This window comes from Mirounga leonina, unplaced genomic scaffold (genome assembly GCF_011800145.1).
Source record: "Mirounga leonina isolate KUSES-001 unplaced genomic scaffold, KU_Mleo_1.0 Mir_92, whole genome shotgun sequence".
In the NCBI taxonomy this organism is placed as follows: Eukaryota; Metazoa; Chordata; class Mammalia; order Carnivora; family Phocidae; genus Mirounga; species Mirounga leonina.
Genome location: NW_023270852.1, coordinates 13,792,271 through 13,818,069, shown reverse-complemented (window position 1 = coordinate 13,818,069; position 25,799 = coordinate 13,792,271). Strand labels below are relative to the sequence as shown.

The 25,799-nt window shown below is 40.5% G+C and overlaps 1 protein-coding gene across 3 annotated transcripts in view; it reads left to right on the top strand.

Annotated features, from left to right (window-relative positions):
* The window catches only part of FAM168A (family with sequence similarity 168 member A), a 185,494-nt gene that overhangs the window by 122,941 nt on the left and 36,754 nt on the right, over nucleotides 1-25,799 (top strand). For all 3 annotated transcript variants that reach the window (XM_034995215.1, XM_034995216.1, XM_034995217.1), the window contains one exon: nucleotides 3,133-3,220. In XM_034995215.1, coding sequence (XP_034851106.1) covers nucleotides 3,151-3,220 — 70 coding nt within the window. In that variant the 5' untranslated portion in view covers nucleotides 3,133-3,150. The remainder of the gene's footprint in view (nucleotides 1-3,132; nucleotides 3,221-25,799) is intronic.

The window sequence follows — 25,799 nt, the reverse complement described above, 5'->3', positions numbered from 1 at the left end:
AAAATATGTGTTAATCAAATGTTTATGTTATTGGTGAGGCTTCCAATCAACAGAAGGTTCTTGGTAGTTAGGTCTTTGGGGAGTCAAAAGTTACATGCAGATTTTGGACTGCAGAGGGGCTCGGTGCCCCTAACCCCTGCATTGTTCAAGGGTCAGCTGTTAATGATTTGCAGACTTCTCTCATTCTGTGGGTTGTCTTTCACTTTCTTAATGGTGTCCTTTAAAGCACAAAAGTTTTTAGTTTTGATGAATCCAGTGTATCTATTTTCTTCCTTTGGTTGTTTGTGCTTTTGGTATCATATTTAAGAAACCATTGCCAAATCCAAAGTTTCTTGGATTGTAATTGTAATTACAATGACAATGACAATCACAAGGTTTATTCCTGTATTTTCTTCTTTACTGTATGAGTTTTATATTTTCAACTCTTTCATTTAGGTCTTTGATACATTTGGGGTGCCAGTCTTGGCCTTGCCTTTACTTGCTTTGTGACCTCGGACTGTTCATTTGCCGTTTCTCAGCCTCACTTTTTTCATCTGTAAAGTGAAAGTTGATATGTGTGTATATATATATAGAACAACAGAAAACAAATCAGTGGTTGTCATGGGCTAGGAATTAGTGGGAGGGTATTGACTACAAAGATGAGAAGATTTTGGGGGCTGGTGGAAATGTTTTATATCTTACTTGTGGAGTGCTTATATGACTACATTTTTCAGAGCTCATAGAACTGTATACCTGAAAGGGGTAAGTTTCACATATGTAAATTATACTTCGATAAATCTGTCTTTCAAAAAAACAAATGTTACAACAACTCTACAAAGTATGTAATATTCTTTTCCGTTTTGAGGCAGGAGGAAACTGAAGCTCAGGAAGGTCAGTGGACTTGCCAGTGGTCCCACATTTGATATGTGGCAGTTTCAGGATTTGAACCTAAATCTGCCTGATCATAGTTTGTGATCTTCCTACTCATTTTTAGTCTGTCCCTGAAACTGTTAACAGTGTGTGGATTCTCTTGTAAAAGGTTGACCTTCCCTTGAAAGGCAGGAACCCTCTTTTCCTGTGAGCACCTTCCCCAGACGTGGCTGTCATATTCTTAATCTAAATTTTGAACCCCTGGCAGATACCATTTCTGTCAGTCATTAGTTGGGCTTGGAATCGATACTGTTGTGGAGTGCTGCCCCGGCATGATCTCCTTTTGAGGCTGTGGCCCTTATTTTGGAGCAGTAGGAGACCAGTTCCAAAGCTGGTGCGTTTCTTTGGTTATGAGAAGCAAGTTCATGCCTTGCCCAGTCATCAGCAGCACAAGGTACCTTCTCAGTAGGAGAGTGACCATATGTTTATAGGGCCAGTTGTACTGCTTAGCACTTTAACAGTCTTGCTTTCCCCAGCTTATTTAGCAGAGCACTAGCTGGGCAGAAGAGAGATCCAAGGCAGGGAAAGCGTACAAGTGATCTTCTGTATTGTTGTTGTTGTTGTTACGTCATCACCACCATCATTTACCTCTGCATGCCACCCGACAGTTTGCAATGTATTTTTGACATTCTGAGATCTCTCTTTTTTTTTTTTTTTAAGATTTTATTTATTTATTTGATAGACAGCAAGAGCAGGAACACAAGCAGGGGGAGTGGGAGAGGGAGAAGCAGGCTTCCCACCGAGCAGGGAGCCCGATGCGGGGCTTGATCCCAGGCCCCTGGGATCATGACCTGAGCCGAGGGCAGACGCTTAACGACTGAGCCACCCAGGCGCCCTCTGAGATCTCTCTTAATTCTCCCAGTACCTTTTAGGAGAGTGCTTATATTCTGAGAGAGTGTTACTTGGCTATGTTCTTGGGTAACTCTGGCTGCAAGAGTATTTTCTCCTTAAGGTGTGCTGAAATATGTATCTTCTGTAACTTTCATCCTCAAGTTTTTCTGGTTTCAGTTTGTCAACTGGTGGTAGTTTAGTCTGTTGCCCTGGGGTGATTTGCCAGGGCTGCCCATTGGGTACATTTCAGGAAGTTCTAGCCTCTGAAATTGATCAGTGGCATTTCCTTTTTTGCCTGTTTGACTGCCCTACCTTCCTCTCCCTGGGAACCTATTTTTACTCCACCTTTCCTTCCAGAACCCTGGAGAGACTTAATTAATTGCAGAGCAATTGTCATCAAGCCAGCTGTTCACTGCCTATCTTGACATTTGACTTGTTTCCTATCCTGAGGTGCTACAAGAGAAGTTAATGACCTAAAAAAATTGCCCGTCCATCATGTGAGCCTAGTTAGGAGGGAATTGTTTGATTTTTATGAAGTGTAAATAATATATTTGTAGAGACAAGTTTTTTAAATGTGTTGGGCTATATGTCAGAGATGGTTCCCTAAACAAGATGGGACAAATTGGCTGGCTAATAGAGTTTAATGACAGATTTTTCCATTAATCAGAATGGAGAATGTGCTTCATTAAGGTAATTAACAGAGCACTTGTGCAGGTGATACTTATTGCACACAAATTTCCAAGTTTATTTCTTTCCGTTGAATACATTTTGAAAGAGATCTTGGCTGTGTTTCCTTGTTTGCATTAAAATGATCAGTGGCAATAAATTTCTATTTTTTCCAAATCTGGTAACTGGTATCTTGTCCACTGCAGGTGCAAAGGATTGGTGAGACACTTGATGCTCTTCCTAATAGTGTGTGTGCTCATTGTTAGGCTCTTGTGCTCCCCTGGTGAGCAGTAGAAGTGCATCCTTTCCTAGCTCATGGACTAGCGTCCTTAGAATTAGAAAAGTACCTCAGAGAGCCTAAACTAATGGATTTCACATCAGGACATTGGAGTCCAGTGAGGCGAAGTGACTTGGCCAATGCCACACAGTGTATTAGTGGGAGAGTCATCTGCGGGATAGTGGGTCTGGTTCTGAACTGAAAGGCAGAAGGCCTGGGTTGACATTAGGCAAGTTGTATCACCTCTCTGCTTCTCAGTATCTTCATCTGTATAATGAGCAAAGTGTATAATATAGGGCCAAGTACAAACAAATGGCTTTTTGTTTAGTTGTCTTTTTGCTGTACCATGTTGTTCTCTGTGAGTATAAATTGAAGATTATAGAGGGGAAGCTGATATCAGGGAAAATGAGCAATCAATAATCGGTGCTGTTTTCTTTGTTTCTCTGTAGGATCCTCAGTCTTCCACAATGAACCCTGTGTATAGCCCCGTGCAGCCTGGGGCTCCTTACGGCAACCCTAAGAACATGGCCTACACAGGTGAGTGGTGTGAGAATAGTTCCCATTTTGAAAAGTGGTGGTTAAGGACATTACCAGATAGCTTGCTGAATGATTTTTGGTGTACTTTACCAGAGCCAACCTTTACCAGAGCCTCCGAACGCTCTGATAAAGCTTTGTAATTTATAGAAGAGTGGTATGTCTGGGGTCAAGTTCTTGAACTGTCAACTAGGGGAAAGGAAGGGAAGTAACATTTATTTATTGAGTACCTACCATGCTGGCCCTGTGATACACACTTTTATATATGTTTAATTTTAATCTTAAAGCTTCTTATCACCATTTCACACTTGAGAAAACCATAGTCATAGTAAGAGACCATGAAACAAAAACAAAAATAGATATTTGAACCCAGGTCTGTTGATTCTGAAGACTGATCTTTTTCCTGAACCCCATACCAAGCTGTTTACTACTTCTCTGTGTGTATGTTGTCCCTCTGTCTGGAATGCCATTGTCCCTGACAACTTCACCTTATTTTTGAAGAACTCAGCTCTGAGCTCAGACCGCACTCTTCCAGGAAGCATTCTCTCCCTTACTTGGCCTTAGGCAAATTTTTTAACCTTCCAGAGCCTTGGTGCTCCCATTATAAAATGAGGGCAATAGTATTTTCTTTCCTTCCTTCCTTCCTTCCTTCTTTACACTTAGTCTAGGTTTTTTTTAATTGAAGTATAGTTGACATACAGTATTAATTTAGTTTCAGGTGTAAAACATACTGATTCAACAAGTCTTTATGTTGTGCTATGCTCACCACAAGTGTATCTACCATCTGTCCCCATACAACACTATTACAATATCATTGACTATCCCTGTGCCATCCCTTTTATTCATTTTATATCTGGAAGCCTATATCTCCCACTCCTCTTCACCCATTTTGCATCCTCCACCAAACTCCCCTCTGGCAACCATCAGTTGGTTCTCTGTATGTATAGGTCTGTTTCTGCTTTTTGTTTATTCACTTCTTTTATTTTTTTAGATTCCATATAAAGTGAAATCATGCAGTATATATTTTTCTCTGACTTATTTCACTTAATGTAATATTCTCTAGGTCCATCCATGTCGCAAATGATAAGATCTTATTCCTTTTTATGACGAGTAATATTCCACTTGTACACACACAGACACACACACACCCATCTTTTTTATCCATTCATCTGTCAGTGGACATTTGGGTTGCTTCTATAATTTGACTATTGCAAAAAATATTGCAACAAACATAAGGGTGCATGTATCTTTTTAAATTAGTGTTTTCGTTTTCTTTGGGTAAATACACAGTGGTGGAATTATTAGATCATATGGTATGTTTTTAATATTTTGAGGAACCTCCATACTGTTTTCCACAGCGTCTACCAATTTACATTCTCATCAACAGTGCGCAAGGGATCCTTTTTCTCCGTATCCTTACCAATACTTGTTTCTTGTGTGTTTTATTTTAGCGTGAAGTGATACCTCATTATGGTTTTGATTTGCATTTCCCTGATGATGAGTGATGTTGAGCATCTTTTTATGTGTCTGCTTGCCATTTTTATGTCTTCTTTGGAAAAATGTCTATTCAGATCTTCTGCCTATTTTTAATTGGATTATTTGGGTTTTTTGGGTGGTGAGTTATATAAGTTCTGTATATATTTTGGACAGATCCTCTGCCCATTTGTGATTGGATTATTTGGGTTTTTTGGTATTGTCTAAGTTCTTTATGTATTTTGGATATTAATCCCTTATTGGATGTATCATTTGCAGATATCTTCTCCCATTCAGTAGATTACATTTCCATTTTGTTGATGGTTTCCTTCACTGTGCAAAATCTTTTTATTTTGATGTAGTCCCAATAGTTTATTTTTGCTTTTGTTTCCCTTGCCTTAGGAGACATATCTAGAAAAATGTTGCAATGGCCAGTGTCAAAGAGATTACTATCTATCTATCTATCTATATATTTTTTTTTAAAGAATTTTATGGTTTCAGGTCTCACGCTTAGGACTTTAATCCAGTTTATTTTTGTGTATGGTGTAAGAGGGTGGTCCAGGTTTATTCTTTTGCATATAGCTGTCCAGTTTTCCCAGTGCCATTTATTAAAGGGACTGTCTTTTCCTCATTGTATATTCTTGCCTCCTTTGTCATAGATTAATTAACCATATAAATACATAAACGTTGGTTTATTTCTGGACTCTCTATTCTGTTCCATTGATCTAGGTGTGTACTTTTGTGTCAGTGTCATACTATTTTGATTTAGGGCTGCTATCAGGATTAAATGAGCTACTGTAAGGCACTGAGCATCTAATATCTGGCACAAAGTAAACGCTTAAAAATGTTATTATTTACAAATAAATAAAAATGGGTAAAATATGGTAATAGAAGTAAAGGAGAAAATGTATTTAGATTGTCTAGCACAGTGCTCAGCATATCATGGGCCTTCAAAAATACAGTATTCCAAGGTGAAGGCAACAGTATTAATAAACACATGGGGAATTAGGACGGTATGGTCAGGGTACAGTCAATACTTGAGATTAGCTGGAGTAAAGAGTAGAAAAGGGGAAAAGGGGGCAGGGGCACTTGGCTGGCTCAATCAGAAGAGCATGATCTCGGGGTCGAGCCCCATGCTGGGTGTGGAGATTACTTAAAAAAAAATAAAATCTTGGGGGTGCCTGGGTGGCTCAGTCATTAAGCGTCTGCCTTCGGCTCAGGTCATGATCCCAGGGTCCTGGGGTCGAGCCCCGCATCGGGCTCCCTGCTCCGCGGGAAGCCTGCTTCTCCCTCTCCCACTCCCCCTGCTTGTGTTCCCTCTCTTGCTGTGTCTCCCTCTGTCAAATAAATAAATACATAATAAATTAAAAAAAATAAAATAAAATCTTGGGGAGCCTGGGTTGAGCTCCGGACTCTTGGTTTTGGCTCAGGTCGTGATCTTGGGGTCATGAAATTGAGCCCCACATCGGGCTCTGCACTAGGCACAGTCTACTTGGATTCTCACTCCCTCTCCCTCTGCCACCCCCCCATGCTTGCTCGCACATGTGCTCTCTTTCTCTCTCAAATAAATCTTTTTTAAAAATAAGATCTTTATTTAAAAAAAAAAAAAGAAGAGGGGAAAAGTGGGAAATGATGCTCAAAAAGTAGGTGAATAATGGTCTTGATGGCAGGATTGGAGGTGGGGGTGTAGAGGGTTTTGCCCCAGAAGAGAGCCATTGGCAGTGAATAGAATGTACTGGTTCCTTCTTATAACTTTGCACTTTACTGTGTATTCTATATAATTTCCTAGACTGAAATGGAGGGATCTCAGAGAACTTTTTTTTTTTTTTTTTTTTTTTCCTGATTTTTCCATGCTTTGTTCTATAAGAACACTAGAGTGGTGCTTCAGAAATTCCTCAAGTATGTGATATGATTTTGAAAAATTTTTAGAACTATTTTTATAAAGAACTATTTTTATAAATATTTAAAAATATTTAGAACTATTTTTATACACATAAGGTAAACAATGTGTTAACTTAAGCTTTTAAGAATGCATGTTAATTAAAAAAAAAACACCAATAGTTGCAGCTACTTATGTTTGTAAATCAGGATTTTCTCAATGCTTGGCAACCTAAATAACATTCAGAAATATGTTGGAGGTTGAGCCTGACAGAACTATAGCTGTTATCACTAACTTTTAATTTCATATGTTTGTGTTTATCACAACAGCCTTATTATCCCTATTTGACCTTAGTAGTAAATATTTTGAAATTTCTGTTTGAAAATATTTACTAGAAACTAAAATTGTTGTATGTTTACTCTAATAAAATGAATTCCAGTAACCAGGACCCACTGAGTGGTAGTTGCTCTTTTTCTTCCCTGTTTAGTGTCTCAGCAACCTAAGTCCCTTTGGCAGAGAGGACTGAGCTGCTCTGGCAGACAGAGCCCAGGGGAATCCCGTGGGTTTCCTGTGATACTGGCTGCCTTCATTCTCACTGAATTGCTAAAGTTGAGAAAGAAGAAAATAGTTGTATTTATCTATTGATTTGCTCAAAAAAGATTAGGCACTGTGTTATATTGGAAAGGAGATGGACCTTGTTTCTGCTTGGCACATAGTAGAACTTGGTAAATGTATTTTGATTGAATGAACAACAACCAGATTCAAATCCCAGCTCTGTTAGATAATAGCTAGGTGACTTTGGACAGGCTGCTTAGCCTCCCTGAATTTAAATGCCTTTAATAAACTGGGATAATACTACTTATTCCATAGGATAGTTGTGAAAATTAAATGAGATAATTAGTACTCCTCCCAAGGGAGAGAGGGAAGATTGTCTTTGTTTCTACTAAGTCTGAAACTATATTTTAAGTTAATTTCTCTGCTGCAGATTCTAGGACCACATGGGAAGAATAAACTCCACACAAGTAGAATAAATTCAGACTTCACACAACCCAAAGTTTCAAATTCTTAGGGAAATTTTCTTTTTTAATCTAAGCTTCCTGTTGTCTCTCTGTACTTTTGAGTCTTTTTTTTTTTTTTTTTTTTTAAGATTTTGTTTTATTTATTTGACAGAGAGCGAGAGAGCACAAGCAGGGGGAGCAGCAGAGGGAGAGGGAGAAGCAGGCTCCCTGCCGAGCAGGAAGCCCGATGCAGGACTTGATCTCAGGACCCTGGGATCATGACCTGAGCCGAAGGCAGACGCTTAACCATCTGAGCCACCCAGGTGCCCCGAGTCTTTTTTTTTTTTAAACTGACAATATGACTCCTCTAAGGTCCGAGCTTTATGGAGGGGAATTTGAGTTCCAACTCATGACCTCTCCAGGGCCCAAAGCCTCATCTCCCACCCCCAGTGGCTATAAAAAGCAAGCCCTTTAATTGCCCAAACCAAAAAACCTTCCCATAGCAGTTCAACATCGGCTATGAGAGTTCCTGATTTTTAGTTTCCTCTTCAGTTTTTCACTCCTGGGGATTTCTTTTTCTTTCTTAAAATCTTAACTCTGCCTATGTTTGTTACATAACACGAAGTGTTTGTTATACTTTATCCAGCTTTTCCACGTGTTATGTAGTAGGCAAATTTTCAGGTTATCTTCTCCTCCATAGTGCTGGAAATAGAAGACCCAAGTAAGATAATTTGTAAACAAATGCCAAATATAATGCATTAAAGCAAACATTTGTTATTATTGTTATTAACAGTAATGGTTATGTTAAAGAGTATTATCATTTGGCAAACATGCTAAGTACTTTTTATATATTAATTATAATCTTATCATAAACCCTATAGTACTTGTCTTTTACTGTTAAAGAAATTGGTAGTTTAATTCAAGTTGTAAGACTTGACCAGTGTATATCACTCCTAAAAGATGAGGGAAAGACTTGAACTCAGGTCTTTGTGATTTCAAGGTGTATATGCTTCCTTATAGTAAGCTGATCTGTCTTAAAATATGTACTCCTTTCACTGTTTCCAGTGATAAGCTAGGTGAGAGGGTTGTTTTTTAGTCTCAGAGGTTTAGGACTAGGGATCCTCACCTTTGAGGGACTAAAAGTCTCCTCCTGGCCAGCAGTTTGGGGTAGGCTAGTGAAGTGCAGTAGAAGGAAAAGTGGAAGGTCAAGTCCATTGTGGTATCATCTACTTCAGAGGTAATAGGGTAGTGGCCACAGGGAACAGAGAGGTTGGGAAAACTCCTGATTTGAAATTCTCTGTGAAATCTGAGAGGGAAATAAAATATGACTTCACAATTAATGATTCCGAAAACCAGTTCTAATGTGTGGGTCTTTTCCTCATACCACGCAATTCTCCAATACCAGCTGAGTGTCTTATATATAATTCAACTCAATTCTGATATATCTACCTGTCAATAGCATCAGATTCCACAGGTTGAGGGCTCAATCCCACAAGAATGTCCTCACTTCTGATGCTAATTTCAAGTCCAGGTTGTTACCTGTGCTTCTGGCTGATAGCCTGTAAATCAGAGGTTCCCACAACCACTGCTTGGGTTCAAATAATCTTCTAGAACGGCTCATAGAACACAGGAAACCAGTTTACTCACTAAAAGGAGGTAATTCAAGAATAAGTAGATGGAAGACATGCATAGGGCAAGGAATGTAGAAACGGGCATGGAGCTTCCATGCCTGCTCCAGAGGGTGCCATTCTCCCAGCACCTTCATGTGTTCACCAACCTGGAAGCTCTCCAAACCTTGTCCTTTTTGGCTTCTATGAAGACTTCATTACATAGGCATGATTGATCAAACCACTGGCTACTGGCAGTTGATTCAACGTGCAGCCCCTTTCCCCATAGGTCAGGGATCGGATGGGACTGAAAGTTCCAACTTTCCAATCACATGGTTGGTTCCCCTGGCAATCAGCTCCCATTGCTTTCCAGAAGTCATTCCATTAATATAAACTCATTTGTGGTTGAAAGGAGTTTGTTATGAATATCAAGACATCTTTATGGCTCTTATCACTCAGAAAATTTCAAGGGTTTTAGGAGCTCTGTTCCAGGAATGAAGACAAAGACCAAATGTATATTTCCTATTATAAATCACATTATCACAGCAATACAGTTTATTCCAGTGAACAGCTATCTTATAGCCAGTTGACAATATTGTTTCTTCTCCTTTTTAAAGTTCCTTTACTGAGTGCTTACTATGTGCCAAAAACTGAACTCATTGTTTTACAGACAGTATTTTTATACTTGCAACTGTCCTATGAAGTGGTTATAATTAGCTCCTTATGCATCTTGGAAAGGAGAATTTAGAGAATGTAATTTGTTCACATACTTTAAAACACTTAAAGCATAGATAGTGTAATCGACTGAATGTTTGTGTCCCCCCAAATTCATATGTTAAAGTTCTAATTCCCGATGTGATGGTATTTGAAGATGGGGCCTTTCTGAGTTAATTAGGTTAAGTTGAGGTCATGAGAAGGGGGCCCTCATGATGGGATTAGTGCCCTTATAATAAGGAAGAGGAAGAGCCACCAGAGCTCGCTCTCTCTCTGCCATGTAAAGACACAGCAAGAGGGCTGCCATTAGCAAGGCAGGAAAAGAACCCTCACTAGAATCCAATTGGGCTGGCATTCTGATCTCATACTTCCATCCTCCAGACAGTGAGAAATAAATGTCTGTTGTTTAAGCCACTCAGTTGTGGTATTTTATTATGGCAGCCTTAGCTGATTAATAAAGATAGTAAGTACAGTGAATACCCTTTACATAGATTTACTGTGGCGGGGGACTCTTTATAGAATGGGGCATTTCTTTTTCTGAAAGACCTCAGTAACATTTCTCTGCCAGAAGTCTGCAATTTAGAGAAGACCTAAATATTCTCCACACTTCTTTTCGTAAAATGTTCTGATGGTGAGAGCATCCAGGCGTCACCAGAGATCTAGAATAGGGGCTGAAAGGATGGGTTTTGGAGTCTGTCAGATCTGGGGTGGAATCTAGGCTCTGCCTCTAATTAGCTGTAGGACCTTGGGCAAGTTACTTAATTTTTTTCAATCTCAGTTTCCTCAACTCTAAAATGGGGTAATGATCTATACAGATGGTTGGTTCACAGGTCCATGAAAATGTTTATGAAGTCCGAGGTACCATGCTGGGCTCATAGTTGGTGCTCAGTTAACAGTTGTTACAATGCACAGTGATAAGTATATCTCTACTGGGGAAAGAGTGTGGAGTAAAGAGTTAGTTATTTAGATTCTGCCACTTAAAAACTATGTGATGTCACATAAATTATTGAACTTTTCAGGCCTTAGTATATCATCTGGAAAAAAAAGGAAAAAAAGAAAAGCATTAGGAATTTAGTCTTCACAAGACAGCTGAGAGTCATAAATGTAATAGGGCCAGCCATTGACTTGTAGTGAAGTTTCCAAAACCTGACTAGAAAGAATTCTGAACAGATGGACCTCTTAAAGTATCCCATCGTTTTATAAGTGAGAAGATGGAGAAGTGTTTTTGCAGGAAGTGTTGGAGCTGGGTCTCCCTATTTCGGGTCTGTGTATTTATTGTCTCTCTACCACAGAGTAACAACCAAAGTTTCATCCTTGAAAATCTTCCTTGTCTATATCCTCTCCTGGCTACTACTCAATCCTCTGCTGGCCCATACTAGCTCACATGCTCTCCGCCACTCTTGTGCTGGGTCCTAAATGAATATCCCGCTTTTATCTAGCAGCAAATATCTGTTGAAATACTTCAGATACCCTAACAAAACACATGACCCTCAAGGTTGGAAAATTAGGAAATTGGTATGTTCAAAGACTGTCATTTTCAGGTTTTTTTCTAGAATACTTTTTTTTGCTTAAGAACAATTTAAGAAACATATTTGTATTTGACACAGTTTTTCAGCTAGGAGACTTGATAATTAAGCTGACAGCCTGCAGATACAATGAATAATCTGATATATTAGTAGATTGAAAAAGAATATCTTTCTCTGCAGTGACCCAGGCCTTGCACCCTTCACCCTCCTTTGTGAAGATCACCTGATAGAGGTTTTAAGACTGACTAGTTTGTTCTTTGCAAAGAACTTTTGTGGGGGTTTCCCCTCATATTTATTTCTTATAACAAGTCTAGGGAGGTAGCCCCTGTTTCCCTACGACTAGGGATCAGCTGTCCCAAGGTCACACTGTGTAGCAGAGCCAAAACTCCAGATCTTCTGCATTACAAAACAAGAGTTACTGCTCTAACCTACTTGGCTATATCTTGGACACCATAGAGATTAGAATCTTAGATGAGCCTGGGAAATGGATTCTGATTCCTGAAACTGCTCCACAAAACCCCCTTCTGATAGTCAAACTGATTTCTACTCAGAAAAGACTTCTCAGGTCACTTAATAAGTTTCGCCTATGACTGAAAAAGGTCTCTAAGAAGAATTCTTATTAACTGTTCTCACTATGGTTACTAGTAATCTCCTTGCTGTTAAATCCAGTGGACACTTGTCAGCCTTCATCCTAATTTCGATGCGGGACTTGATCCCGGGACTCCAGGATCATGACCTGAGCCGAAGGCAGTCGTTTAACCAACTGAGCCACCCAGGCGCCCCAGAGTCATTTTTTTTTTTTTAAGATTTTATTTATTTGACAGACAGAGAGAGAGCACAAGTAGGCAGAGCAGCAGGCGGAGGGAGAGGGAGAAACAGGCTCTCGCTGAGCAGGGAGCCCAACGGAGGGCTCCATCCCAGGACCCTGGAATCATGATCTGAGCTGAAGGCAGCCGCTTAACTGACTGAGCCACCCAGGCGCCCCCGTAAGAGTCATCCTTGATATCCCTTTTTCTTTTGTCTTCTAAAGTTAGTTACTAAGTTATATTCTTTTTAGAAATTCTAGAGAGAGAGAGTAGGTGAGTGGGGGCTGGGGGGAACAGAGGGAGAGAATCTTGAGTAGACTCCCCACTGAACACAGAGCCCAACTTGGGGCTCAATCCCAGGATGCTGAGATCATGACCTGAGCTGAAGTCAAGAGTTGGCCGCTTAACCAACTGAGCCACCCAGGTACCCCAGTCCTATCTTTTTTTTTTTTTTTTAAATTGTGGTAAAATACACATAACATAAAATTATTTGCCATCTTAATCACTTTTAAGTGTACAGTTCAGTTACATTAAGTACATCCAAATTGTTGTCCAAGCATCACCACCATCCATACATAGAAGTCTTTTCATCTTACAAAACTGAAACTGTATACCCTTGAAGTAACAGTTCCTTATTCTCCCCCTTTCCCCAGCCTCTGGCAACCACCATTCTATATACTGTGTGTGTCTATGAATTTGACTACTCTATATGCCTCATACAAATGGAATCATACAGTATTTGTCCTTTTGTTTCACTCACCATAATATTATCAAGGTTGATCTATGTGTAGTATGTGTCAGCATTTCCTTCCTTTTTAGGCTGAATAATATTCCCTTGTATGTTTAGGCCACTTTTCTTAATCCATTAATCTCTCGATGAACACTGGGTTGCTTTCACTTTTTGGCTATTGTGAATATACTGGCTATGAACATGGGTGTACAAATATCTCTTTGAAACCTTGCTTTCAGTTCTTTTTTTTTTTTTTTTTTAAATATTTTATTTATTTGACAGAGAGATAGCGAGAGCAGGAACACAAGCAGGGGGAGTGGGAGAGGGAGAAGCAGGCTTCCCGCCGAGCAGGGAGCCCGATGTGGGACTCGATCCTGGGACTCCGGGATCATGACGTGAGCTGAAGGCAGACGCTTAACGACTGAGCCACCCAGGCGCCCGCTTTCAGTTCTTTCGAGTATATATTTAGAGGTGGAATTGCTAGATCATACGGCAATCTGTTTTTAATTTTTTGAGGCACCTCAATACTGTTTTCCACAGCGACTGCACCATTTTATACTCCTACCAGCAGGGCACAAGGGTTCTACATCCTTGCCAACACTCTTTTTATTTTTTAAAATTTATTTTGTTAAAGATTTATTTATTTGAGAGAGAGAGGGAGAGAGAGAACCCAAGGATGACTATATAGATAATATAGGAGGTTTGAGGACAGCTTTTCCTTACTAAGAAGCTCAAAGGAATTGCCAGACTTCAGCTATCATTGTTCTAAAAGAAGAAAATTTGCTATAAACCAAGTTTCTCTGAGGATCTGTGCTATCTCTACATAATTCATAAGTAGAAAAATCTCCTTGTTTTATCTGATCCATCCAGAGGGGTTGACCAGTCACAACAGATTATCCAAAGTAAATGTCCTGAGTCTCCGTTCATTCACCTACAAAGCAAGAACAGTTTCTTCCACACTGGCTACCTGTCCCAGACTCTCCTTGCCATGGCAGAAGGCTACTCACTTCTCTCTCTCTTTCTTCCTTCCCTCCCTTCCTTCCTTCTTTCAGAATTTCCTGAGAGTCTATTCTGTACCAATCCCTGTGCCAGGTACTGGTGAAATACATGCACCCCTCAGAGAGATTGCAGGTTCCATTCCAGACCCCCGCAATAAAGTGAACATTGCAGTGAAGTGAGTCAGATGAACTTTTCTGTTTCCCAGTGCATGTAAAAGTTATGTTTAGGGGCGCCTGGGGGGCTCAGTAGGTTCAGCATCCAACTCTTGATTTCAGCTCAGGCCATGACCTCAGAGTGTGAGATGGAGCCCACTCAGTGGGGAGTCTGCTCAAGATGCTGTGTGCCCCTCCCCATGCTTGCTCCCGATTTCTCTCTCTTTCTCTCTGTCATAAATAAGTCTTTTTTAAAAAGTTATGTTGGGGCGCCTGGGTGGCTCAGTTAGTTAAGCGACTGCCTTCGGCTCAGGTCATGATCCTGGAGTCCCGGGATCGAGTCCCACATCAGGCTCCCTGCTCAGCAGGGAGTCTGCTTCTCCCTCTGACCCTCCCCCCTCTCATGTGCTCTCTCTCATTCTCTATGTCTCAAATAAATAAATAAAATCTTTAAAAAAATAAAATAAATAAAAATAAAAATAAAAAAATAAAAAAGTTTTGTTAACACTATACTGTAGTCTGTTAAGTGTGCAGTAGCATTACGTCTAAAAAAATGTATATACCTTAATTAAAAATATTTTATTGCTAAAAAATATAAACCATCATCTGAGCTTTCAGCAAGTAGTAATTACCAATCACAGATCACCATAAATATAATAATGAAAAAGTTTGGAATATTGTGAGAATTACCAAAATGTGACACAGAAACATGAAACAAGCAAATGCTGTTGGCAAAATCGCACTGAGACTTGTTTGTCTCAGTGTTGCCACAGACCTTCAATTTATAAAAAATGCACTATTTGTAAAGTGCAATAAAATGAGGTATGCCCATAATGATGACTAACAACAAAACAATGGCTACTAATGCTTTAGTACCTAATAAGAGCGTAACTATATACCAGATGTTTTACACATGAGTGTCTTGGAAAATAAAAAAGCAGCATAAGGTGAATAGAAAGAGAACTAGTTTAGCTGCCAAAGTTTCAGGTTCTATTCCAACTTTGGTATCTGCCAGTCCATCTATCTCTCTAAAAAATACTTAGTATTCATGGCACGTCAGGGGCTGAGTACTAGAGACACAGAAGTAAATCAGATATTGAATTCATGGTGAACTGTACTAAGTGTTTTCCTTAGGTAGTTATGAGACCTCAGGTTCCTCACCTGAGAAGAGGATTGGACCTGATGATCTCTAGTGAAACTATAGCTGTAAATAAAAACATAATGCCAGCCACCATCTGGAGTAAAAACATAGATACATAAGATGAGTAGGAAATGGTCTGGAGGGATCTGAATGGTCAAGTCATAAAATCCTCTTGCAAGCTAAGGAGTTTGGACTTCAACCAAAGGGCAATGAAGTACCATTAAGGGGTTTTAAGTACTGGAATGAGGTGGTCTAATTTTCAAGTTAGAGAAATGATTTTGGCTGCTATGTAAAGAATGCATTGGGAGAAGGTATGTGACAAGTCAGGAAGACCAGCTAGGGGAAAATGTAAATAATCCAAGAGAGAGGAGGGGTGCCTGGGTGGCTCAGTTGGTTAAGCGTCTGCCTTCGGCTCAGGTCATGATGCCAGGGTCCTGGGATTGAGTCCCATGTCTGGTTCCCTGCTCAGTGGGGAGCCTGCTTCTCCCTCTCCCTCTTCCTGCTGCTTACCCTGCCTGTGCTCTCTCTCAAATAAATCTTTTTTTAAAAATCCAAGAAAGAGTAATAATGGCCTGATAATGGTAGGAAGGATGGAAAAGAAAGGTCAAATCTGAGAAATGTAAAGGGTTTATAAAAAATAAAAATAAAAAAAAGTGGGGTGCCTGGGTGGCTCAGTCGGTTAAGTGACCGACTTTTGGTTTCGGCTCAGGTCATGATCTCAGGGTCCTGGGATCAAGTCCCGCATTGGCCCCCACACTCAGTGGGGGTGTCTGCTTGAAGGTTCTCTCCCTCCCTCTCCATCTGTCCCTCCCCCTGCTCACACATGCTCGATCTCTCTCTCTCTCAAATAAATAAATCTTTAAAACAAACAAAAATTGACTCTCCAATGACAGATTTTCTCTGAAGCTTGAGAAAAGGGGGTCCACAAAACCCCTGATAATAATGAATAAGAGGTACAATACAACTTAGAAAATTCTTTATCATTTGTAATTTCATTGAGTCCTTACAACAATACGGTGCTCTAGAAATTTTTATTTATTTATTTATTTTTATTTTTATTTTTTTTTAAAGATTTTATTTATTTATTTGACAGAGAGAGACACAGCGAGAGAGGGAACACAAGCAGGGGGAGTGGGAGAGGGAGAAGCAGGCTCCCCGCAGAGCAGGGAGCCCGATGCGGGACTCGATCCCAGGACCCTGGGATCATGACCTGAGCTGAAGGCAGTCGCTTAACCAACTGAGCCACCCAGGCGCCCTAGAAATTTTTATTAAAACATCCATTTTACAGACAAAGACTCAGAAGGGTTAATACATATGTACAAGTTCATACTGTTAGTAAATTGCAGGGCCACAACTAGAACTTAGGTTTACTATACTCCAAATCCAAATCCAATGCTCTTCTTACTCCACCAAACTGTCAAGCAAGGCCTCTTTGGGTTTTGGAGAGAACTCAAAAACAGTGAGTGTGTCTGCCTCTGATGTATTATGTGTGATGTCAATAGAAAAAGCAGATGGATTAAATCTTATCTGGGCAGAAATCATGCACATTAAACTAATTTGCTGTTTGTTTATGACTGATTTACTTTCCTGGATCACAAAATGATTTCCCACTTCTGTAGAAAAGATCAACCTTTTCTCCCAAAAAAGAAGTGTTGTTGGTGATATGGCATTGTTATTCCCCTGCTCCTTGGCTTCCTGTTCTCTGTAGGAGTTGTTCATTTATTTCATGTCTTTCTAGACTGTGAGCTCCTTGAGGGCAGCAGTCATGTACCTCCTGTGTCTAGAACAGAGCAGGCAGTTACTTATTAAATATTCATTGGATTAAGTTATTATGTTTTCATTATATTTATATTAATTATAATGTTACTGTTGCTGTTGATGCCTATTATAGTAATAGCCACCAGTAATGACTATCAGTCTGGAGTGCCAGACACTTTACAAACTTTGTCTCCAGTTCTCTTAGTAACCATACAAGGGAGAGCTATTATCATTATGCATGTGAGGGAATAAGGTTCAACTATATATATATATATTTTAAAGATTTTATTTACTTATTTGAGAGAGAGCATGAACAGGGGGAGAGGCAGAGGGAGAGGGAGAAGCAGACTCCCCACTGAGCAGGGAGCACGACCTGGGGCTCAGTCCCGGGATCATGACCCAAGCTGAAGGGAGATGCTTAACCGACTGAGCCACCTAGGCGCCCCATGTTCAACTATATTAAGTAACTTGCCCAAGGTAATATAGCTTGTAAGTGTCACCTTAAGTGAAATATAAGTAAACTTAATTTTTTTTTACTTTATTGCAGCAAAATATACATAAAATTTACCATTTTAACCATTTTTAAGTGTGTAATTTATTGACATCAAGGACCTTTACAGTGTTGTGTAACCATCCCCAGTATTTCCAGAACTTTTTCATCATTCCAAACAGAAATTTTGTGTCCGTGAAATAGTAATTCCTCATCCCCCCTCTCTCTAGCCTTGAGAACCTCTAATCTCAGTCTCTATGAATTTGCCTATTTGAAATATTTCACATAAGTGGAATCATATAATATTTGTCCTTTTATTTGGCTTATTTCACTTAGCATAATGTTTTCAAGGTTCATCCATGTTGTAGCATGTATCAAAACTTCATTCCTTTTTATGGCTGAATAATAGTCCATACAGTGTATCTGCCATGTTTTGTTTATCCATTCATCTGTTTCTTTAAATCTTCTGGAATAAACTTCAGCCCGTGAAGGTTGGACCATGGCTGCCAGCCTCTGTGCTGGCCCCTCAGCCATCAAAAGCAGTCATCAGGGGCACCTGGGTGGCTCAGTCGTTAAGCGTCTGCCTTCAGCTTGGGTCATGATCCCAGGGTCCTGGGATCGAGCCCCACATCAGGCTCCCTGCTCTGCAGGAAGCCTGCTTCTCCCTCTCCCACTCCCCCTTCTTGTGTTTCCTCTCTCGCTGTGTCTCTCTCTGTCAAATAAATAAAATCTTAAAAAAAAAAAAAATGCAGTCATCAGCAAACACATACGTAAACCCTGTATTTGGAGGACTGGGTCCTTGTTGCCCACCCTAGATGAAAAAACTGACACAAGGGAGGTTAAATTGCTCTTCCAAGGTCATAGAGGATTTTATTAGTTTTGCCAGGCTTTAAAGACCCTACTGTAACCTCTATGCCATGCTGAATGAGGGGAAGACCTAGAATAAGATAGTTTCTTTATTTTGGCTCAATTTTGTCATTCAAAAAATGAGGTTGCTCCTCAGGTTGCCTTAGGAGCTGTTAAAGGGAAAGGTAAGCCAAGTGGGTGCTCCTTCCCCTCCAGTAGAGATCTATGCATGCCTATTTTATATATTAGACTTCCAGATGAGATTTTATTTGACAAAAAGGGTTCTGCTGCCATAGCAGGGAGCTAAATGAACTGCTCAAGATGAACTCTGACCTTCCAATTTTCTTACACACTCTGTTCTTCAAATTGTAAGATGATCAGTTTTGTGAAGACACACATATACAGTGACTGTATGTCCTTTGTGTGTATTGCCCCTCCATGGACTCCCCACCTTAACCAGCACAGATTAAGAAGGGGAAGGACACAGACATTAAGGAGACAGTTACAGTATACTGAGACAAATGCTATGGCAAAGGGACGTGCCATGGCGTTCCAAGAGTCTCACGTGATAAATAGATGCGCAGATTGCTATGAAAACTTGGTGGGTAAGCGGGAGAGGCCACAACTCTGGCAGAGGTTGGTGTCAGGAAAGCCTTCGGAGAAGTCAAGCATGGAGCTAGGTCTTGAAGCACGAGGAGGAGATGAGTTCCAGGTGTGCTGCTAATGACTCAAGACACTGGACAAGGCCTGCCCATCTCTCTTATCTTCCCTACCCATCCAGGCTGAGGGGCTTTGACTAGATTGTGGTTTAGCAGTTCCCCTTCCAGCTCTAACATCTGGGCATTGATTTATAAATTTTTGTTAGCTCTCTTTCATTATGAAACAACTGGCTAACTCATTCCCTTAATCTATTTCTTTTGCCTCTTCTTGAACAAAATTTTCTGTGCCCCTTCTTGGAGTCCCTGTGTTAATGAAGAGTTCAGAAACAGGGAAAATGAGGTGAGCTGAGAACCCTCTCCTATGGTGGCTGTACCTTTGTTAGCTCAGGGCTTCTTACCCCAGACCTCTTGACATTCTTGGGCAAGATCAATATGAAACCGTGAAAGCTTTTTTACCAGTATCCTTCTGTGAAAGGTCAGATATTGCCATAGCCACCACCAGTGCCCTTGTCCTGCTAATTAAGCTCCTGCAATTTAATTTAATTTTCTATTAAGTTACTTACGGTTCTCAGTCAATGGAAAAATAACTTTGTGGCCATGAATACAGCTGAAAATTGGTGGGATATTGATAAAGGATGTGAAGAGCTTTTGGCCGTGCTACACAGATTCTCATTAGAATGACTTCTGTTGCTTAATGTAGTGGGGAGAGTCACCCCTAGAAGTCAGAAGGCCTGAGTTAGACTCCTGGCTCTGCCCCAAACTGAAAACTTGAACAAGTCACTTTACTTTGGAGGACCTCAGTTTCCTCCTTTATAAAAGGAATAATAGTACCTACCTTATCTATCACTTGTTTGTGAGACTTTAGGAGATAATTGATCTGTGAGAGCTTTTTAAATGAGATAAAGTCAGGAGTGGAGCTGTGTGCACGATTGCACTTACTGTTCTTATCCTGGGGGTTAACTGCTTGGGCAGACTGAGGCCTGAAAGGCCTGGAGGTTGATGAGATTAGCAACTTTGCTGGTGGTGAAACATTCTTTTTTTGCATGTTTCGAAGAGAACTCCCTGGCATTTGGTGGCGGGATTGGCCAGCTTCCTGGAGTTCCACTTCCCAAGGAATCACAGGATTTCTGGGGAGCAACTGAAGAAGTCTAGAGCTTGGAAAAAAAGGGATGCCTGGGTAGAGAGGGCACCTTCTTATGCCCCAAGCACTACAGAGTAAGTTTGTTTCTCCCTGTGGATGGGTTAATGATAACAGCCATCTATTATTAACAGTAATGGTTGCTATTTGTTGGGCATCCATTAACGGCAATGCACAGTGTTGTGGAAACTTTCCTACCCAAGTGTACTTGACATCAGGGGAGAACAAACTCATCCCTGGATCGGCCAGGGGTGGGGGCGGATAGCACAGAGCAGGAACTCCAAGGTTAAAATTTATTTGAAGCCTGTGCCTTATCTTCAAAATGCATATGAATTTCCTCTTAAGTCACCATTATATAGTCATAATTGTTTTCTGTACAACAAATAAATTATTTACTCTCTGGTATAATTACCCTACCAAAAAAATACATCATATTTGTTCATTTACCCTTTAGTATATTGTTGAGTACCACAGAGGTTCCTACGCTCTGTTTGAGAATGATATCATCATTATTTTAGTTAACCCTTATTTTCCAAAGTTTTAATAGATGTAGACATAAGTCAAGAAAGATGGAAAGACTTGTCCCTGTCACAGAACCAGAAAGTAGTGGAGCCGGAATCAAGTCTAAGTTTGGATATTCCATACTCTTAATCACTGAGCTACATATAGTCTGTATTATTTACTGCCTTATAATTGTTTATATGTCTGTAACACTCGTTCCTTTTACAGGCAATCACTATGTCTTCAGTGCTTAACACAGTGCCTGATACAAAGTAAACTCTCAGTGACTGTTGATTGGTTGAAAGAATAAATGACTAAATTATCAGGCCCCTAATAAGCCTTTTCAGAGGTCCATAATTGTCTAGCAAATTGACTTCAGAGTTTGGAACAAACATTTTTGTCCTAAGACTCTTCTCTGAAGCAGTGATGCACAGTTAGCTCTAAGCCAATACCTCCACACAGAAAATGATGATATTTATAGAGAACTCTGGATAAACAGACAAGGCTCCCAGGAGCTCCTGTGCCCCACTTCCTCCCAGATACCCTATATGCTTAAGGAATTAGTATCTCAATTCACCTGTAACCCATTGACAGCTCCTAAGCTACCATGAATGGTATCTAAGAATTATCTGGTTTTTATTTGTCTTTCCATTTCCCCAGTATACACTCACACACATTCTATCTGTTCCATTCTTGTACCTGTCTATCCCTCATCATTGCTATCATGAGTACAGGTGTATTGCAGAAAAAGCTTGAGAGTTTGGACCCAATGGTGGGTTTCCAAAGTCTCTGTCACTTACTGATTTATATCTTATATCAGTGGCTTCTTTTTTTTTTTTTTTTAAGATTTTTTATTTATTTGACAGAGAGAGACACAGCAAGAGAGGGAACACAGCAGGGGGAGTGGGAGAGGGAGAAGCAGGCTTCCCACTGAGCAGGGAGCCCGATGCGGGGCTCGATCCCAGGACCCTGGGACCATGACCTGAGCCGAAGGCAGACGCTTAACGACTGAGCCATCCAGGCGCCCCTATCAGTGGCTTCTGAGTGTAGTCCCCAGGTGTAGGAATTTGTTAAAGATGAGAATTATTAGGCCCTACCCCAGACCCATGGAATCAGAAACTCAGGAGGTGGTTCCCAACAATCTATTTTCACAAGCTCCCTAAATGATTCTGATGCTCATATCCACAATCTAGTGTAAGTGTTCAGTAAATAGGCATTCTCTTCTCTCCCCCAGTTCTGTGAGCTTGTCTAGGAATCTTGCCATCATTAATGCCATAATTTCTCTGGGAAATGCCCTTTGAGTTCCAAACAGCTTTAGAAACAGAGATCATGGTGTCAGCTATTGACGTATATGTTAGCTGTGACAGATGGCCCCTTCTCAGACAGATTGGGAGGTCTGTGAGCAGACAGCCTAAACCTTGGACATGGGAATAGAAGCTGCATCTTCCAGCAAGATAGCCGGCAATACTATCTTTTTCCCTGCACGTGTTAGGAAAACTGAATAATTGACCCCCAAAATTGGCTTTAAAAGGACTCATGTTGGGTGAGGTCAAAAGTGTGATTACTTGAAAATTGCTCTGCTAGTGGGGAAGGTACTTGAATTTAAGTGTCTAAATCAGATTTTTGCTATTACTGCTCTCAGCAGGAAAAGAGGCAGAAAAATCAATAGTCCTGGGTCTTGTTTAAGCTACAAAACCACACGTCTTGTCACCTCCAAAGGTCTCTGGCTGCCAGGGAGAGACTTCGGCTTTCAGTGTCACCACAGGTGCTGTCACGATTGTAAGTTTACGCTGAGTTCCTTGAACTCTTCTCTTACACGTGCATGGTAGGAGGCCTGGAATCTTTGTGGTGCCATGAGATAGGTAGGTATGAGCATCCAAGACGTGGCTCCAGACCTTCCTTTCCTCTTCCCTCCTTAGGGTAGACCCTGAGCTGGGAGAATTGAATTCAGAAATGCAGACAAGGGGCGCCTGGGTGGCATAGTCAGTTAAATGTCCAACTCTTGGTTTCAGTTCAGGTCGTGATCTCAGGGTCGTGCAGACTCTGTTCAAGACTCTCTCTCCTTCTACCTTGCCCATCCCCCCGCCAATAAATTAAAAAAAAAAAAATGCAGACAAAAGGGCTGGGCACAGTGTCTAAAAGGGTTGGCCTATTCCTGAGTAGCTACACTGTGATTTAGGTTACTAGGAGTTTCCGGAGGAGCTTGGAACCTTGAGGAAGAAGGTCGAGTGACTGATATTTTTATAATCATTTCATCATTTGCAGACCCATTCCCTACCAAGTCCAATGCTAAGTGTTTCTTATATAGCTTAATGGTTAAGACAGCCTAGTTTTGAATCTTAGCTCCATCATTTGATTACTGTGTATCATTTTTAAATGCCTGAAGATGCTACTGGAAGACTTACTAATGGTAGCTTAAACAAGAAAAGTATATTTTTCTTACATTAAAAAAAAAAAAAAAGTCTGGGGGCGCCTGGGTGGTTCAATCTGTTAAACGTCTGCCTGTGGCTCAGGTCATGATCTCAGGGTCCTGGGATCAAGCCCCACATCCAGCTCCCTGCTCAGCGGGGAGTCTGCTTCTCCCTCTCCCTCTGCCCCTCGTGCTCTCTCTCTCTCAAATAAATAAATAAAATCTTAAAAAAAAAAAAGATTATCTCTCCTCCTCTAACAGCTCCTCTCCCCCCCACTTGTGCTCACATGCTCTTTAACAACAGCAACAAAATCAATTATATTTCTATACAGTTATAGTAAACACTCCAGAAATGAAATTAAAATAATTCCATTTATGGTAACATCAAAATGAACAAAATACTTAGGGATAAATTTAACAAAAGAAGTACAAAACTTTGAAAACTACAAAAAATATTGTTGAAAGAAATTAAGGATCCATTGGGGTGCCTGGGTAGCTCAGTCGTTAAGCATCTGCCTTCTGCTTGGGTCATGATCCCAGGGTTCTGGGATTGAGCCCCACGTCGGGCTCCCTGCTCATCGGGAAGCCTGCTTCTCCCTCTCCCACTCCCCCTGCTTGTGTTCCCTCTCTCGCTGTGTCTCTGTCAAATAAATAAATAAAATCTTAAAAAAAAAAAAATTAAGGATCCAAATAACTGGAAAAACATCCCATGTTCATGGATTGAAGGACTTAATATTTTAAGACGGTAATAGTTCCCAAATTGATCTACAGATTCAGTATAGTTAATCCCTATCAAAATCCTGGCTGGTTTGTTTGCAGATTTTGACAAGCTGTTACTAAAATTCACATGAAAATTCAAAGGACCCATATTAGCCAAAACCATCTTGAAAAAGAACAAAATTGAGGACCCACACTTCCCAATTTTAAAGCTTATTAGAAAAGTATGATAATAAAGACAATGTGGGGGCGCCTGGGTGGCTCAGTTGGTTAAGCGACTGCCTTCAGCTCAGGTCATGATCCTGGAGTCCCCGGATCGAGTCCCGCATCGGGCTCCCTGCTCAGCAGGGAGTCTGCTTCTCCCTCTGACCCTCCCCACTCTCATGCTCTCTCTATCTCATTCTCTCTCTCAAATAAATAAATAAAATCTTTAAAAAAATAAAATTAAAAAAATAAAGACAATGTGGTTTTGGCATAGGATAGGCATGGATCAGTGGAATAGAATCGAGTAGCTAGAAGCCAGCTCTCACATTTAAGGTCAATTTTCAGGGAAAGAATAATCTTTTTTTTTTTTTTTTTTAAAGATTTTATTTATTTATTTGAGACAGAGAGAATGAGATACAGAGCATATGAGAGGGAGGAGGGTCAGAGGGAGAAGCAGACTCCCTGCCGAGCAGGGAGCCCGATGCGGGACTCGATCCCGGGACTCCAGGATCATGACCTGAGCCGAAGGCAGTCGCTTAACCAACTGAGCCACCCAGGCGCCCCAAGAAAGAATAATCTTTTCAACAAATGGTGCTGGGACACTGTATATCCACGTATGAAAGAATGAAATACCTCACACGACATGCAAGTATTAACTCAAAATAGATCAAAGACCTAAATATAAGAGCTAAAACTATAAAACTTGTACGGGAAAACTTGGAGATAAATCTTTGTGAGCTTAGATTTGGCAGTAGTTTCTTAGATATAACATCAATAGCACAAACAGCCAAAGGAAAAAATAGATAAATTGGACTTTATCAAAAGTAAAAACTTTCATGTTTCAAAGGACACCGTCAAGAAAGCAAAAAGACAGCCCACAGAATGGAGGAAGATATTTGCATATCGTCTGATAAGGGACTTGTATCTAGAATATATCAAGAACTCTTACAACTCAATAACAAAAAGACAAATCCAGTTAAGAAATATGCAAGGAACCTGAATAGACAGTTCTCCAAGGAAGATATACAAATGGCTAATAAGCACATGAAAAAATGTTTGACATAGTTATCAGAGAAATGCAAATGAAAAACCACAATCAGATACCACTTTATACCCCTAGGATGGCTGTAATCAAAAAGTCCGGTAATAACAAGTGTTGACAAGGACGTGGAGAAATTGAAGACACTCATACTGCTGGTGGGAATGTAAAAAATGGTGTAGCCACTTTGGAAAACAGTCTGGTCATTCCTCAAACATGTTTCTGTCTCGACTTGGCTTATATTGTGTTTGTTTGGGGGGTTTTTTTTTTTTTTTTTGGTTTTGGTTTTGGTTTTGTTTGGATGTCAGTCCTTATCTTTGCCTGTCAGAATCCTGCGGTCTCACAAGGCCCAACTCAAAATCAAATTTCCCAATTGCTAGACTGTGTATCTTTAGGTATTACAAAATTGCCCTTCAGAATGCTTTTACTGATTCCCATGGTTTTAGATCCTTCCCAACACTTGATATTGTCACACTTTAAAATTTTTTTTTTTTAAGATTTTATTTATTTGAGAGAGAGTGAGAAACAGCATGAGAGGGGAGAGGGTCAGAGGGAGAAGCAGGCTCCCTGCTGAGCTGGGAACCTGATGTGGGACTCGATCCCAGGACTCCGGGATCATGACCTGAGCCGAAGGCAGTCGCTTAACCAACTGAGCCACCCAGGCGCCCACACTTTAAAATTTCTGTCAGTCGGGGCGCCTGGGTGGCTCAGTTGCTTAAGCGACTGCCTTCAGCTCAGGTCATGATCCTGGAGTCCCAGGATCGAGTCCCGCATCGGGCTCCCTGCTCAGCAGGG